Source organism: Amaranthus tricolor, chromosome 5 (genome assembly GCF_026212465.1).
Source record: "Amaranthus tricolor cultivar Red isolate AtriRed21 chromosome 5, ASM2621246v1, whole genome shotgun sequence".
Lineage (NCBI taxonomy): Eukaryota > Viridiplantae > Streptophyta > Magnoliopsida > Caryophyllales > Amaranthaceae > Amaranthus > Amaranthus tricolor.
This window is the reverse complement of record NC_080051.1, coordinates 16,716,986-16,735,993: the sequence shown is the minus strand read 5'-3', so window position 1 is coordinate 16,735,993 and position 19,008 is coordinate 16,716,986. Positions and strand designations below refer to the sequence as shown.

The following is a 19,008-nucleotide window of genomic DNA, read 5'->3' as shown; positions in this document are numbered from 1 at the left end:
AAATTTTAGGCCCCTAATTTTTTTATTCAATATTTATAATGTGGAAAAGAAAAATTTGCAAGATCATTTAAATGTTTTTTGTGAGATAAAATATATTAACTTTAGTGTCTTCAATTTCGAAAAAATGTTCTCGAAAAATACTATAGTGACAAAATAATTAATAAGATTTAATAAATTTACGTATTTTAAAATTCGAATAAAAGGAGTATTTATTTGCCAATGTTTTGTTTTCTTTATTTTTATGTTTTTCAAAATAATTTTTTCAAAAATAATCGGCAATAACAAGTTACCAAGTTATTGGGTATTTTGGAAAAATATATACAAAGGTGATATTATTATTAAAAATATAATTAAAAGTTGAGATTATGTTTAGCATATGGTTGAAATTTGGACTATAATTCATTTTTCCATTAGTCCTCCCAAAAACAATTGTGTTAATATACCCTCTAAAAAATTCAATCTTCAAAAAAATCACAAAATTTTACCTTAAAAAATAAAAATAAAACCACTAATGATACATAAAAAAAACGTGTTACTTGTTTGTTAATAAAATGCAATAGTAAAAGTAGGTATATTATTAATAAATAAACTTGATAACAAAAATCAAAATAATTGTTATAGCCTAGTTGAAATGCATGCATCAATTTGCTTGTGGGGGTGAAGTTTAATTTCTAGCAACTACACAGCTGGGGCGCAACTAGGATTTTGAATTAGAGGACAATAATTGTCAATATATTAAAAAATTGTTTATTATATAAAAAATAGAGGTGTTCAAAATAGACACGATGACCTGAAATTTATACGACACTGTAACCGAGTCCGATTTGACTCAACTTTTAAAATAGTTTACAATTATGTAAAAACAATATGGACACAAAATCCGATTTCAAACCCACCTGAAACACCTAACCCGAAATCAACGATAACCCAAACGAACACCATTAAACTTTCGTTAAGCTACGAAGATACTAAAATCATATAGATTGAAATGAATTTAAATCATTGTCAAAAATTATATTTAACAAAGAATAAATAGTGTTGAAGCTTTCCTATAATAATTATTTTTGAAAAAACTAAATGTCTTTGACTCCATATATTTGCCTAATAAGTCTCCATAAAAACACTACTAAAATTAAGATAGAAAAAAATATAGACGCACACTAAAAAGGACATTATAATATAAATTTATTAGTCTATAAAAAATAATAGTTTACATTAGGGTTTAATCCCTTAACCTTAGATTATAAATGTGTTACTTCAACCATTGAGCTATAGTATTTTTTGTTATATTTTTACTCTCTTTAAAGTATATATCATATTAGTATGGGGCCAAAGCCAAAATTATAAAGGATTATATTTTCAGCAAGGGGGGCCGAGCCTCCCCCGATCCTTCATGTGGCTTCACCCATGACACTAAGGGCATTATAATTTTTGTGAGTGGGCCTACGCTCTTCTTAGCCAAGGGGCGATCTTGAGTAGTTGCTTAAACTGTAAGGTTATCCCAGAATATTGTGGCCCAACACAAACACCTTATTGTAGATATTTGCCTTCATGTAAGACCAAAGATAAAGAAAGCTAAAGACCATAACATTGAAAAAGAATATTGCTAAAGGTTTCATAACTTACATTATTCGAATAACTAGGGAGATTTTTAGTAGCATTAGGGGTAGTTTAATAGTAAATAAGGATACAACATGGTGAAATGAGGAACTGAAAAAAATTATCATGTAAAAGAAAAAAATGCTATCTCGCATCAGGAAAATGTAGGAATGAGCAAACTTTAGCCAATTATAAGGAAATCAATACCAAGACAAGAGTAGAAATTTGCGAGGTAAAATTAAATATTTTTAAAGAGGTGTTTGACAAACTAGATTCTAATAAATAAGGAGAAAAAGATATTGGATGGAAAGAGGAGGTAAAAAAACTAATGACATAGTGTAACAAAGTGTATTAAATATGAGATAAAGAACATTCTAGTTTAGGATGAGAACATCAATGATCGATGAAGGGAGTATTTTGATAATCTATTTAATGGAGAACAAAAAAATGTTGTTGGGACCAGGACAATCACTACCTTAGATGAGAATAGAGAATTTATGGGAATAATACAAAAATAGAGGTGAATGGGGCTTCAAAGAAAATGGAGCTAAAGAAAGCGTTGGTTGGATGGTATACCTATTAATGAATGGAGATACCAAGGTCGATTCGAGTAATTTGGCTAACTTATCTTTTCAACAAGATTTGGACGAATAACAAGATGCCCAATGACTAGAGAAGAAGTACTCTAGTGCCCATTTACAAGAATAAATAAGATGTCCGAAATTGCTCCAAATATCCGGAATAAAACTCATGAGTCATGGCATGAAGTCATGGAAAAGAGAGATAAAGATATGTATGAAGAGATGTACCTCCATATCAGAGAACCAATTTGGATTTGTGCCAATGCAAAGAGATCTTTAATGGAAGAAAGAACTGGCTCATTAGCAAGAATGTGCCATGTCCTAAAGAGCAAGATTCAAAAATTTCAAACTATGACAATCAAAAGGCATATATAATACTCTAGGCCTTAGGGTTTATTTCAAGTAAACACTTATATAAAGATGTTTTCCTTTCATATTAGAACCATTATCATAACCTTCACATCTTATATCATCGACATCAAGATTAAGAGACTTTAATACATTTAATTGCAATTCAGCAAATAGTCCTAATCTAGAAGTATCATTCACCTCCAAAAACTCTATAAAATACTCTTGAATTTTTATTTTACTTATTGACATATTCACACACCGTATTATAAGAGTCATTTTATCTTGATGAGAAAATTCAGGTGTACAATCAAGAATGATGGAAAAATATTTTGACTCTTTGAATGTCCTTATTATAGAATTTTTCACATTTTGAGCTAATAGCAAAATCAAATTTATTTTGAATTTTATATACAATAGAATGATAATTTATTTCTCTATTGTTATGTGTCTAACATGATCTTGCATGACTACATCAAATTTCGCAATCATTTCAATTAATCCTAAGAAATTACCATTACTATCTTTATAAATTTTTTCATTAGATCCTCTAAAAGCCAAATTATAGGTACAAGACATTTCACAGCTGAAAAAATATTGTTATTAAAACTTGCCTCCAACGATCTTTCTCTTATTTAATTGCTTCTTGTAAGTTTTCATCAAATTGTTTCATTTTTAGATAACCTTACTCTTAATTCATCAACTAATCATATTATTCATATGCTCAATATTATTTTTCATGTTGTTTAAGCCCTTCACTAATATGCTTCTAATCACGTAAACCATCTATTACTAATAGATTGGAACAACTTAGAACTAAAACAAAATATTTATCACTATTTTTAGAATAAATAAGCCATATTCAATCATTAATTTCACCGTTTACTTAGCTTTCTAGAAATATGAGAATATAAAAAATGCTTATTGCTAGTATCAAGAGGAAACTCAAGGTTCAATTCTTTAAAGGTTCTTTCTCAATATTATTTTAAAATATTAATTTTATTTATAACTTTATTTTTATTAGTTCACTAAATTCACACTAATAACTTAATATTCTATTAATAGTCTCCAAATTAATATTTTCCAATAGTAGCGACTAAAATCTATTTCTCTTTAAAAAAGTTCCTAAAATCAACATTTCCAACTTTACAATAAATAAAATTTTATTCTCTTCAAGAAAACAAATTAAATACTCTAATTAAAATTCAAGTTTAAATTGTATCATTTGGATAAGTATTCAAAATTCTACAAATTCAGCAAAAGTCAATATTTTAAGTTTAAAAAAACAAGTGAACTTAGGTTTGCAAAAATCAACATTCTAGTTGTAAAACAAATAAAAATTTATAATTTCATAAAAATTAATATTTCTAGTTTTCAAACAAGTCAAACTTATAATTTTCACAAAAGTCAATATTTCTAATTATAAAACAAGTAAAACTTGTAATCTCACAAAATCAATATTTCATACATAGTTTGAGCGGCAAGTATACTAAAAATACTTTTACATCATTTTACAAAAATTTTGGTAAAATAGTTAGCAAATAAAATACTTTTTACTAAATAGTGATTAAAAGTTACTTTTATTATGAAATCTCATATATTCAAGAAAAACACTTCAACATTTAATAACTTAAAAAAATTTCTCAAAAATATCTTTTTAAATTGTTATTTTATAATTATCACAAAAATAGTTGTAATAATTTAAAATAGTAAATCAAACTCTTTTTTTTTTTATATGATAGTGGTCAAATGACCTATGAGTGTTTTGGGCCCTTTTCACTTTAAAAGAACGACTTAATTTAATTTACAAATATTTTATGATATACCACTGAGTTTCTTCGAAATTCACCATCTACCACACAAAATGGTTTAATTCACCATATACCATTGAGTTTTCGTCCGTTAGCATAGAATACCATTAATGACAACTGCCGTTAGTGTGCCGTTTGTGGTATATTATTAATTCACCATATACCATTAATTTTTTTTGCGTCAAATACCACTTTTTGCGTCAAATCTAACAATAGCTGAAAACTCAGTTGCTAAATTTACGGAACACGAGTCTGTGATGGGGTTGAACGTGATCCATTTTGGTTGAATTCTTGCCTTCAATCACGTTCTAAATTGAAAGAAATTAAGGTGGTACATGATTTCATTTTGAAGAGTAAAATGAAAGTATTTGTGTTTATAGATAATAATTTGATTAATGGGTATTTGAGATTTGGGAAGTTAAAGGAAGCTTGTAAGGTGTTCGATGAAATCTTTGAACTAATGTTGCTTTTTGGACTGCAATGCAAAATGGGTATTTGAAATTTGATTTTTTAAGAGTTTATGAAGTCGGGTATTGAAGCAAAAGGGATGATGTATGTGTGTGTGTGTGTTGATTTTGAGTGGAAAGAGGCTGAATTATGAGCTATGCAAGCAAGTTCATGCTTGTATTATCAAAGGTAGATGGAGCAATTTGATTGTAGAAAGTGGTATCTTGTATTTCTAGGCACAATCTGGTGATTCAAAGTGCTTTAAGAATCTTTGATAGGATAAACAAGCGGGATATAGTTGCTTGGACTACGATGATCACTTCTTGCTCGCAACAGGTTACAGTGAGAAAGTGCTCTCACTGCTATTACGAATGCTGGTCAACAGATATTTTCTGAATGAACATACTATATGTAGTGTTCTGAAGGCGTGTGGAGAAGAAAAGACACTAAAATTTGGAAGACAATTGCATGGTATTGCAGTTAAGAAACTGATCAGAAACAATGTTTATTTTTGGTGAACAGTGTTTAGTGTCAAGTTGTTTTTGAACAAAATGTTAACTACTTGGTTTGTATGACTCTTCTTTTGTTTATCACAATTCCAACGGCTATATTTAAAAAAAATGATATTTGACGACGCAAAAAAAAAAACAATTAATGGTATATGGTGAATTAATAATTTACCACAAACGGCACACTAACGGCAGTTGTCATTAATGGTATTTTGTGCTAAATGATGAAAACTCAATGGTATATGGTGAATTAAAACATTTTGTGTGGTATATGGTGAATTTCGAAGAAATTCAGTGGTATATCATGAATTATCCGTTTAATTTATCATACTAAATTCTAGATTTAAAATAATTAACATGATCACCTACAAAAATAAAAATTTTACGCAATAACTTAGAAATTTAATATAACCTTAAAGATAAACTTAAATCTCAAAATAAAGTATAATAACAATATTCTTAATATAAACATACTTAATAAAAAATAAGTTCATAAAATAACTTACTACCTTATAAACTAATTTGAAGGCTAACATAAACATATTAATAAAGTTTTAACATAAAAATTCTTAAATATAATAACATTCCTAATGTAATACATAACTCATAAACATGAATCATAGTTAATATCATTAGAATATAATTTTGCACCCAACTTCCTAAACTTGTTCAAAGATTATTAAACTAACATACTAAAAGATACTTTTAGCATACACATACTTAATATGATCTTGATTATAATTTCATTAAACTAACTTCTTACTAAAATATATTAGCATATATTCATACTTTGCATATTATAAAGTAAATATAATGTAAAATTCTACAAAAAAATAGGGTAAGAAGTTATACCATACTAACACCAAAGATTAGTTCTAAGTACTAATTAGGAAAATAATAAGAAATAAGATCCTCCAAATAGATAATAATGCTATAAAGATAATTAATCTAAACTCCCAAAATAATGATGATCTTCTAAGCTCCTAAAATAATTAAATTCAAACTCCAAAAATAATGATACATTAAGTATCCAAAGTAATAACCTAATAATGCTCCATAATGATGATGATTTAAGCTAAATAAAGAGTGTTCTAAGCTCCATCTTCTTGAATTTCTTCAACTAATAATAAAGATATTAAGTTAGTAAGATTTTAGTGAAGAGAAGATATAAGAAAAAATGTTAGAAAGATTTGATGATGGAGGTTGAAGTGTTCTCATGGCAAAGGGGTATTTATAATGGGTTTTGAGAAATTTCTAGTTCATAAGTTGTATGAATAAGAATGTTAGGAGTATGGAAGAAAGTTAACTTGTGTAAGTGGTTTGGAGTATGTAAGTGTATGTGTAAGAGTTGGAGTGTAGAAGTAAAATTGTAAGACTTGGAGTGTGAAAGTAAACTTGTAAGTATTTGTAGTGTGGAAGTAAACTTATAAGAGTTGGAGTGTGTAAGTGAATGTATAAGAGATTGAAGTGTAGAAGAAGGTTAACCTGTGTAAGAAAATGGTAGCAGCTTGTATAAGTGATGAATATCATGGGGTTAAATAAAATGGATTTTAGTTCATCAAATTTTTGTTTTATTTTATACAATTGGATATGCTTTAGAATAATGTGTAAATTTGATTAAGGTTTAATATTGAAAATATGATAGTTTACTTAGAAAATTTTGATTAAAACTATAATTAAAGTTAATAATAAAACGTGGCTAATTTTTAGGTATAAAATAATTAAATAAAAGTTATACGGTTAAAATAATAAGTAGTAATGTTAGTTTAAGGAAGGAAACTTAAAACGTAACATTTTACAAAATCGTAAATATAATAATAAAATTTTACTTTTCGTATTATAAAATAATAAAATAATATTTTAGTGCTTATAAAAAAAATTTAAACAAAATAATAATTTAAAGTTTAATATTTGAAAAAAATTATAAAATCGGAAAAAGGTTTAGGAATTAAAGATGGTTCGACATGGATAACCAAAGGATTAGGAATTTGAATTGAAAATTCGGAATAATTAATCGGAAGATTAAGATTAAGATTTTTGAGTCTATTACATTAATGAAATCAATAAATCGAAAATCAAAAACAAGAAATAGAAATCAATCTAATATTGAAATTGAACTTGATTTGGGGAGATGATGAACTTGAAATTCAAGACAAACAGAAAAGGGAATTGATGAAGAGAAAAATCATATTGACATTGACATTCAGATGATGAACTTAATTATGAGATCGAAATTCAAGACAAAGTTCAAAACTGAAAAAGGAAAGGGATTTGAAATTCAACTTAAATTGAAAAAACTTACCGTTACAATGGAAATTGATGAAGCCAAGGGGAAGTTGGAGAAGAAAAACCAACTAAGAATGCCGCCATACACACTGAGTGAAGGAACCACACACAACGAAAAATTGATAGAGGAGCTGATTTTGGGAATTGATCGTCAGCTCGAAATTAGGGTCTGGGTGAGGAAAGGTAACAGACAATTCAAAGAGAGGATTAGAGGAATGTGGTCAATTCTACCCCCAAAACGAAAGAGCCCTGCATTAAGAGGAATAAGATAGACATTGATGCCTCAAGAGTAAAACTACTTGCAGAAAACAACATTATCAAATCAAACTGGGACTGAAGCAATATAACAAATACGATGAGTAAATAAATAGTCAACAAGGAACGAGTAAGAAGCAACTAGACACTAGGGCAAAAAAGACAACTAAAGATACAATCTAGTATTCTGAAATATGAATATGGCGTCTCCAACTGTTCCTATCCTCAGGTCCGCGGAGAGGTGCATATCACTCAAGTCATTCTTAATTTGCTTAATCACGTTTTCTTAGGTCTTCCTCAACTACTCTTATGCTCCATTGTGATACTCTTAACCCTCTTGATGGGAGAATTAAATGTCTTTCTTTTTACATGTTCAAATGATAAGTGCAATTATTTGCATTTATTTATATAATTTTATACTCCTTAATGATGGTCGTTGTTAGTAATTTCGTGCTTATTTTGAAGATTTATGTTACTTTACTCGTTTTGGTTATTCATGTTGATTTTGAGTGGTTTTGATTGTTTTAAGCATAATTCTTATTTTTTTATGATGACGGATTTCACTAAGGATATTTTAGCTCGGGTGAAGATGTTCTACAAAGAAAATGAGCAAAAGAGTAAAAGAGTGTTTATAATGCAAAAGTTTTGAGGTGAAATTTAATGTATGTCTACTCTTTTGGTCATAACTTTTTATAGGAAGATCGCGTGAATACAAGGTTTGCGACATTGGAAACAAGACTTCAAGAGCTTTCTAATGGTATACTATTCTTGATTCCGACAACCGAGTAAGAAATGATGATTGTTCAAAGTTTGCTGCAATTGTTAGAATAAAAAGCCGACTCGGTTTATATGTTATGGAAAATGCCGCCGACTAGGCTTTATCTTCTGGTTTTTGTGCAGCCCTTTTTTCATCACTTTAATTTCGTAATATTTTATTTTATATTTATTTTTAATTAAGTTCTTAGGATTTATTTAGTGGTTAATATATCATTTAGGTTAAGCCTCATTGGGAGAGGTGCACAAGGAGGGAGATTAAAAACCTCTTCTCATTCCTCCTTTTTCTTGTTCCTTTATCTTCCTCCATAGAACACCATTTTAAATTCTTGTAATCTTTTAATTTCTTGTCATTTTAATTTCTCGTCTTTGATTTACTTTCTTATTATTAGTTTAATCTTTCTTTATCAAATTTGTATTAGTTTAATCTTTCCTTGTCAAACTTTAATTGTTTTTTCTAGAAATTGTCATTTGATAAATATAGTATTGTTCTTCATATTTTTGTCTCTTGGATCTTTAATTGTGTCTCTCACATTTTATTATTGTTTTCGTGCAAGTATTATTATTATAATCTATTATCATGCTTAGTTTCATTTTATGGTTTTTGTTTATTATCTTCACCATGAATAGTGAGTAGATCCATTTTTTTTATAAAACTTAATACTTAGCAAAACTACTTTTTAAAAATAAATAACTAACTAAAATCTTATAGTTATACTAAATTCTAATAAAATATTATTAAGTCAAGTAAAAATTAATCAAGTTAATATTAATTTAGTAAATTTAATTTTTAAAGTTTGAGTAAACCCAAAGTGAAAATTAATGGGGGTGTTACATCCTTAGTCTCCTCATTCACAATCATTGTTAGAGGGAACAGGAATCATAGTCATCACTACTCGGACATCCAAACCATTAGTAATCAAAGATATTAGAGGATTCACAATGATAGAATTTGCAGAATCATAGAGGAATTTCGAATTATATGTAGTTACTCTTACAAAATTCATTGGGAAAACTTCTTAGGTCTTCCCCTACTTGATACATAGTAGGAGTAAGCAAAAGCCCAACAAAAATGGAGGATCATGATCAAAGTAAACAAATAAACGTTGAAGATCAAATGCATGAACCCTAAATTGAACAATTGTAGTGTCTGTTTGTTTCTAGAGAGATAACAGAGAGCATTGAATTTATTTATTATCATTCAAGATTGTTTCTCTATAAGAAAATTATTGGTAAAATGAAAATGAGGGCATAAAAAAAATCTTATTTAATAATGTGATTTGACCCAAATTGCTACAGTCATTCATATGTTATCAAACCAGTTTCAGATCAATTCCAATTCGAGTCTAATCATTTTTATATTCGGTCATTTTCACATCGGGTTGGGTTTTTTTTTTTAAAAGAAACTTCTTATCATTACTATTTTAAAGGTTTGACAAAATATATTGATTCAAAAAAGTTAAATTGAAATATAGTGAATTTCAACCAAACAATAATTACGTGAAACTCAAAAACTGAAAACAAAAAATACGAGTCAAAACGACTGATTTGGATTACAATCAGACTTGTCACAACTTCTCCCTACATTATCACTTATGTGTTAAATTTTTAAGTTATTTTCTTCGCTCTAAAATACTTTTAATATTTGCTTTTTCACGCGATCCAATGCACTAATTCAATCCTTAATATCTATAATTATTTATAATACAAAATTATAAAATTTGATACGAATAATCTTTATATCGAGACGAATCAATTAAGATCTCACTTGACTATATTTTAACTTATAAATTTCAAATTAATCATAAATTAAGAAAACTAAGTGAATGATACTTGTATTTCCAACGTTGCGACCGGAGGAAATATAACCTACGAGTCAATTCATGAGTTAAAAATCAATAGGTCTGGCCATCTAGGCATCTAGTCAAGAATCTATCTCCAACCCGGACCACCCAGCCCGACCCTCGGAACCCTGGCCCGTTGTCACATGAGAGGATGAAGTGCCTTTTGCTTTCTCACAAAAAACCCTTGTTCTACAAAATCCTTGGACTTTCAAAATCACAATTGCTCAAACCCTTCTCCGCCAACCAGGAGAAACAAGTTGAATTTTTGGGAAAAAGATTGCCTCTTCTTTAAGTAAAATACAGAGAGCAAAGAAGATAAAGGGGATAGAAAGCATGGCGAAGAGGGAGCTTTCGAGTACTTTGATGAACTTGAAGGTAACATCAAATTAAATCTTGTAATTTGTAATTTGTATATTAATCTCTGCATTTAGTTTCTTTACATTGAAAATCAAACTGGGTAATGTTAATTTTCACGTGGGATATTCTTATTTAAGTTTTTTCTATTGGTCTTCAATCTTGATTGGTTTTATACATTCTTTGAGCTCATGAAAATTCCCTCTTTTTTCATCTTGTTTTTGTGTGGTTATCTGGAAAATTGCTGTGTTAAAGTTTATGCAAAGGGCAACTCAGAAAGTGGAGAAATCTAAGCAGGAAGTGGAAGAAACCAAGCCAGATGGGAATGTTTTTTCACCTAGTAATGTTAGTAGAAAATGGTAGGATTACTCTTATTGATTTCACAAAATCTTGACATTGTTTATAATTTTAAGATCAACTGTGTGTTCATACCTGCTATTTGTTTTTCAGTACTGAATCTTGAATTTCAGTTTGAGTTGTATTACAATTTTGATGGAGTCGGTAGATGCTATTATTGGCACCCTTAAATTGATGCCATTAAAGATGAAAAATCCTAATCAAGAACTTAAATTTGTTCATACAGTATCGTCCACGTAAGATTGGTGTAGAATTCATTGATTTCAGCTATAAACTGCTTGCAGCATTGGTGTTTTCTTGAATGAACTGTTAGCAGTTTTACTTTACTAGATAACCTTGGTTTTTCACCCAAAAATGCATAGGAAAAGTCGTTAACATTGTTCAGGTTTCTATTTTCAAAAATTGTTAGCGGTTTCTCCTATTTAGTGAAGTAAATTTAGGCTAAAATGTAGAAAATTAGCTTGAACTGGTTAACAATCTTGTGACTGTTTTTCATGATTTAGCCTAGAATTAGTGAACCGAAATAGGGAAGACTAACATTATTGGTTTTTCTTTATGAATAGAACCGCTAACCATGTTAGCAGTTGGATGTAGAATCATTAATATTGCTAGCGGTTCTCTTAGCTTTGTCATTACCTCCAAAAAGAAAATTCTATGTGGACGGTATTGTGTGGATAAAATTTTTTGGCATTATATTGAGAATTCTGATCTTCATTAGTCTTATTTAAGGAAAAATTACTTCCTTTGGTTGAAATTAGTTGCTATGTTTGAATGGTTAATACTATTTTTTGTGATTGACATTGTTTTACCTTTTATTCGTTATATAAGAATAAACATAGTCAAGTAGAATCTTGTTTTATTCGTCTTAATATATATTTTCATAATATCAACTTTTAATCATTTTTAATTATATGTGCAAATAAAAATATTAAAGATCAAATAGTACATTGGATAATGAGAAAACAAAAAGTGTAGCAAATAATTATATTAGAGTCTTCAATGTAGAACTAGAGGAAGTATAAAAAAACAGAGGGTAGATTAGAGTCTTTAAGTGAAGTTGTTGACTGGTTATGTTCTGCAAAGCTGCTTCCGTTGAAAAATGGTGTATTTATTATATTATTAGTGTTTACTTTCTGCAAAACAGAGGTCACTATCTCTAAACAAGGCTTGTTTGAGTAAGTAATTAAGCAATTGCTTTCGCAAGAGAAGCTCTGTTAGGTATGGGATGAATTTATGTTGTGTGAAATTATGTTTTGTTACTCAATTTTCTTTGATTGTTTTGGTCTACTATTGTCATTTTTCAAACTTAATAAGATTTAATTCATTAGACTTGATTAGTATTTGTCATAATCTTAAATTATTTTGGTTGTATGTGGATGAAGATTTGACATAGACGCTAATTTGATGTTCGAATCAGTTTCATAGACCTTGTAATGTACAATGACATAATAATCAATGTAGACACAAAACTCGATTTTGATCTGGCCTGAAATACCTTACCCGAAACTAACCTGATTACCCAAATGAACTCCTCTAGGTTCTTATAAGGTTGCAAGTATAGTAAAAGACATTAGATGCACCAACCAATCAACGGCATGTAAAAAAAATGTAACTGAGCATATACTAGAATTATGTAAGTGTAGTTCTTTACCTAATTCAATTCGTTAAGCTACTTCTATAGTTTCATAGAAAACAAGTTTCTCAGGGAACGTAGGATGGTCAAAATAACAGTAAAACCATTTCTAATATTGAGGCATAAAATATCCTATGACTACTTCTACTAGGTTATGATCCTAAAGGTAAGGGTAGTTGCATTTAGGGTTCAATATTAGTGCTAGCTTTTCACCCTTTCTACTTCAATCTATAATCTTTGGAAAGATGGATTTTCTTTGTGATAATGAAGCTGATTTTGGTTGATAAACACATGCTTATCTTTGTCTAGAGGAAGCAGTAACTCAAAGCACAATCTGTTTGGAGAAACTAGTTGTGAGTTGTGACTATTGAAGTAATATGTCTTACGAGTATGTTGTAAAATTCCATAAGCAGTTTATGTTGTAAACTTGATTACTTTTGATTGAGGTTGAGTATATGTGAGAACGATGTTTGTATTAGAGTTCAAACAACATGTTTCAAACTCTAATATCACCAAGGTCGAGGGTATGAAATCTTTTGATGAACAAATTACACTTTCAATGAACTAATGTTTGTAAGAGATAATAATGCAATAAAAATGACACAATGATCTACGAGGTTCGTCCAATTTTGACTACTTCCTCGGAGGTGTGCAATATCTCACATATATTATCACAAAGGAGTTCAAAGAACTCTCAAACGGAGAATTACAATAGAGAAGAGATTAGGCTATGTGTTTAGGTTTGGGGTACATATGCGCTTTTTATAGGGGACTATACATTTAATGAGATCACATAATTAAGGCTAAGAATAAATGAGAATGTAACATCTCCAAGCAAGTGAATCGATCAACAAAAGGATCCAATGCTGCTGTACTGAGAAAACTGCTCGTTTGAGCCTATACCCAGCTCGTTCGAGCAGCCTATAATGCAACCTTCTGATCAGCAGCCAGCTAACTGCTCGTTCAAGCACCATTTCGCTTGTTCGAGCAGTTCTTTTCCCGACATTCTGTTTTGCTACTGTTTTGATGCTCGTTCAAGGCAAGACTTGTTCCTTGAGTACCTCGATCAAGAATCTTTTCTTTACCCTTTAATCTTCTCATTAATTATCATTCATCATGCTTAATAACACCATGTTTAAGATTTACTTCATCGCCTTCATTACTTCATGCATTGACTACACTCTTAAACACCACATCAAGTCCTACTTAATCACCCATCTTTAATCCTACATTGGATCTCATATCTATGCACTCACTAATGCATATAATTTATTTGGTGCACTCAAGTCACCATCAACACTTAACATTATGAACCCAAACATCATCGACAACAAAGATTATACATTATGTGGCTCGATCAAATACTAATATACAATTAACAAAATCAATTTCATTGATCATTCACATACTTTTTTTCTTCATCCAATGGTCTCGATTGTCATGCTATTGCTAATTCCAATTCTTCAATCCTAGCATATTTGGCCTACCTTTTTCTCTTCTAGGCCTTTGAAACTTTCGAAATTTAAAACTTACGCTTTTCTAAAAGATGAATTTCAGTCTTCTTAGCACATATAATTCTTTTATTTTGTCTTCCATGTCCTCTATGTTAAGAACCCTTTTTATTTATTCAGTATCTAAAATTAGCCAAAAGATATAAAATAAGCAAAATGATGCAACTTGTCGTGAAAGGAATATATAGCTCTAAGAGTGGGAACACATAAGGAATAGTTTGGCTATTAGTTTATACACGGGGAATAGAACTGATAGGAATGAAATCAATGAAGGGAATTTGAAATCTAGGTTTGGTTATGGTAGGTTAGAGAAATGAAATTGATAGGAATGACATGAGTTTTGGGAGTTGCAAAAGGCATGGAGTGGTATTCCTATGCAACAAGTTTTCTAGGAGATAGGAACTAAATTCAATCACTTCAATTCACACGTGAGACTTGATATGGAGTGGTTTTCCGCATTGGTTGACCTCTTTTCCATGAAATAGGAGAGACAACAAGAAAAACTAACCAACTCTCAGTTGTAAAAAGCATATTGTGTCGGTTATTAACCGACGCAACAAGTGTTGCGTTAGTGTGAAATAACACTCAATCAATTTTTTAACAAATAATATAGATAAACCAAATTAAAATATGTATCAAACTCAATTTTAACCTTTCTTGCTTCCTAAAGTTGCAATTGACGAACTGAGCCCATATCTCTCGTACTTTCATAATATCCCCTACCATATATCACATCTTAGTAGGAAATATAATGCCTATAAATAATGCATTATGTTAGACTTGATTAATAATATAAACTATAATAATAAAATAAACCAAAAGTTACCCACATTGAGTATGTTGTCTCTATGATGTCGTGTTACGATTTCGTATCATTTAATAACCATGTTCAATTCCTCCGTGTTGTTTATGACTCAAATCATTTTCGGATATAGGTTAGTTAGTCTTTTACTGTTAGTTTTCCGGCTCTTATTTTTTATTTGTTGCATTTAGTGTTTAGGCATGTGTAAATAATGCAATGTGTTAACAGTGTCTGGTGCTACTAGGCCTAAGTATTTGGCAACTTGACATTTTCTCACTCTGCTTTCCTGATAGAAGGCCTAAGTATTTGACTACCCACAAGTGCTTACGCCCTAGGTGAAAAATAATTATGATAGATAAGAGTTTAGCTCCTTTGCAATTTATATATGAATAGGTTTTTTATTGGATTTTGTGGGAATATTATAAGCCTTTTTGTTCTGAAGGCGCTATTTTGTTTAGTTATATCTCTAATTCTTTTGTGCAAATTAATTTCTCACCCTGTTTCGACAAATCTCTCGGGTATTTTGTGTGTACATATTTTTTAAATTGAGTTTTGGGAGTTATGGGGCTTAGGGCGTTGCTGGTGGATGCTGAGATTCTAATATGTTTAGTTAGATTTACATAAGAGCTACATGTTTACATTTTAGCTGTCATCCCTGAATACCTAAAGTTAACATGAGTTCATTTGTCTCTGCTCATTTGATTCCATTGAAAGAGAAAGGCTAAGTTCATGGGTGATATTGTGCAGTGTTGTCATCATGGAAGGAGATCCTCATCCTGGGACTGTAAGAGGTCGCATGTCATTTCAGAACTTTAATCCTACCATTGATGTGAGTAACATGTTGAGTGATGTATTCTTTAGCATCAGCCTTTTGGACTCCTTTTGCGCTTTTTACTTATTTTGAACCTTGTCTTGGTAGAAATTGAATGATGAGGCTGCTACTGAAGAAGTAGAAGCTTCAACATCGTCTATCTTTCAGAGTGGAAGAAAATCTGGCAGGTATGTAATGTTTGATTTTTTTGTCCGTCAACTATTATAAGCTTGGAAATGGAAACATGAATCACGTGATAATATGCAAGACTACAATTTGTATAGGAGATGACCTGGAGATAGGAAGTGATTTCTCATGAATATGCTGGGAGCTAAAAAAATAGCTTCAGAACAATGCCAAACGACCAAAATCTTATCCTAACCTATGAGGTCGACTATATGAACTAGAACATCACCGATAACAAAGATTATACTTTATTTGGCTCTCTCTAATACTACTATACAATTAACAAAATCAATTTCATCGATCGTTTACATATATTTTATTTAGTGCTATCTATTGTCATATGCTATCGCAAACTCCAATTCTTCATGTCATTTTTCACTCCTAGCATCCTTGGCCTACCTTCTTTTTTCTTTTAAGCTTGTGAAAATTCCGAAATTCCAAACTTCCGCTTTTCTAAGCGATGTATCTTCAGTCTTCTTTGCACATACATATGAACATAAAGAATTTTCTTTCATTTTGTCTTCATGTTTGCTTATCAAGACCCCTGTTTATGTCTTCACTATCTAAAATTAACCAAAAGATTTAAAAGTATTAAGAAAAATGTTGCTGCTGGCAGTGAATGAAATTTAGAGGTCCGTGAGTGGGAGCAACCAGATCATAAGGAATCGTTTGGTTAGTTTGTACGCGGGGAACTGAAACTGATAGGAATGAAATCAATGAAGGGAATCTGTCATAGGTTTGGTTATGGTAGGCCCGAGAAATCAAACCCTATAGAACTTTTTTTGTTCTAGCCTTCTAAAGGAGCTCTTCATTCTCATCTTCCTCCATGCCATAACCTCCATTTCAATGTTAGCCTTCTATATAAGAAATATGATACCATTGCTATTGATGTCAATCAGCTCCATTGTTCTGAATGCTACCGTCTTCATCACCAAGACATGTCTTCTTAGCAGTCTTTGTTTCTTTATCACGGTCTTGGAGATTGGTCTATGGTAGCTTAAATCGAATCACCTAAACTTTAGTTTTGTTAGTGTTAAAGTTTTTTTGACCACATCATATGGGTATTCTTGGTGCTACTGCTACCACTTTCTGCTAAGTTTTGGAGACTTAGATCTATAATGTCTGTCCTCTACCTCTCTGGTGTATTTTTAATTCTAGGTAATGGCAATTGATGTTTAGTGAGTCCGCCTATCAGAATTTCTTCAGGTGTTTCTGGTTTTGATTTGTTCGATTTTGGTTGGTGGAGATTGAGATGGGTAGGTCATGGTGGTTGGTAGAGTTACAATCGATGTTAGTGGTTACCCCAGAGATGGCGTTTCTAGGTAGGTTGTGGTCGTGTTGTATCTTTGTGGTCTTGTGGGGTTGAGTTGGAAGGCAACCATGTGTTGAAATAGGTGGTGGTAACTGGTAATTTAAGTCCCAAGTGGAACGAAGGAATAATGTTAGGGGGTTGAGAGACTTGATAGAAAAGAGGACTTGGGATGTGAAAAATGTTCAAGCAACCACCTTTAAGGAAATCTAGGGTCCTCTTTCCCTTATACCCTTTCCTTGATTCGGTTACTTATTGTCATCTTAAGAGATTTCTTCTTCAGTTCCTTGGAGGTTTCAACATAAAAATATATAAATGCTCAGTTCGGATTCCTGATCATTATGAGTGGACCTTTCTGTAGTGAGCGTATACAAAATTTCTATTAAAATTCTCGCTTTTGATGCTTCTGTAGAGCAGACTTGGATGTGAGGAAAACCATACTATATTTCATCACTAGTGTGCTGCAATTGACCTTTGTTTGTTATCTATACTCAGTTAGCTATAAGGGTGTGTTTGGATATTGTTAAGGAAAGGAACGGGTGGAAAGAGAAGATTGATGAGTTTCCTTTAATTTCCTTTGTATCATTTCCGTCTCCTCCCTGTTGGCTATCAAAATGAAGTAATTGTAATCCCTCTATCGCGTCACTTAATTTTTCCTGCATTTGCTTCCATCCAAACATATCATTTGTGTTTCCCAATAAATGTGAGAATCCTCCATAACATGGTAAAACTGAAAAGAAAACGTCCTCAATAATGAATTGATGTTGAAATTGGCAGGGAAAATGGTGAATCAAAGCATACTGATATGAATACGGGCGACAACGATGCTGATGGAGAATTTAAAAGGAAACAGACTGGGGAATCTTCTCAAAAGAAGCATCCTAAGAAGTTAAAGAAAGATAGCCAAGGTAATAAACAGCCTTCCTCAAGCGAGAACAGTTCTCGTAAGCAATCAAAACGTGATAAGCTTGACTACAATGTGCTAGTGCGACCGAAGTCTCAAAACAAGCACAATGGAGGGTAGTCAGAAGAGTCACTAGTCAGCTAGTGATGACGGATTGACGTGTAGAATGATATTGCAATGCATTTTTTTGACTTCAGGAAAGTTTGTCATCCACAGCCTTTGTTTTCTCGTCAGTTTAGCCAGTTTTGTTAAGGAATCTGTTGTGAATGATACATCGAACCATTTTCCTTGTCTGAGGTTGTAATTTACTTATTTGTCGTGCTTCTTACGAAGATTTATTGACAAATTTGATATGGTTGTAAGTTTGTAACTCATAATCTTAAGCTCCTTCAAGTAATCGGAGTATAGATTATATATTCCAGTTTTAAAACGTTGCTAATGCATGTTCGGAGAAACTTCAGCACCCCATCCTTGTGAGACTAGTAGATGTCTTTCTATGCGCAATTGATTGCTTCCCATTTGTTAGCTTATTGGTCTGATTTCAAAGGAGACTTAGGAGGTGTTTGGCAATTGGCTGTAAGTTGTCTTTTTCAGTTTTGATTAGCCGGAAATATTGGCTGTTTTTGTTGGTTCTTAAGCTTGCTGAAAAAGTTATTATGGAGATGTTTGGTAAATTTAGGTATTGAT

At 30.9% G+C, this 19,008-nt stretch overlaps 1 protein-coding gene across 1 annotated transcript; it reads left to right on the top strand.

Moving 5' to 3' along the window:
- Window positions 1-10,548: 10,548 nt before the first annotated feature.
- On the top strand, window positions 10,549-18,784 carry LOC130814107 (uncharacterized). The gene is made up of 5 exons (XM_057680110.1): window positions 10,549-10,829; window positions 11,064-11,167; window positions 15,859-15,940; window positions 16,031-16,110; window positions 18,195-18,784. The coding sequence occupies exons 1-5, from the start codon at window positions 10,788-10,790 to the stop codon at window positions 18,439-18,441; spliced, it is 555 nt and encodes a 184-aa protein (XP_057536093.1). The 5' UTR covers window positions 10,549-10,787; the 3' UTR covers window positions 18,442-18,784.
- Window positions 18,785-19,008: the final 224 nt, after the last annotated feature.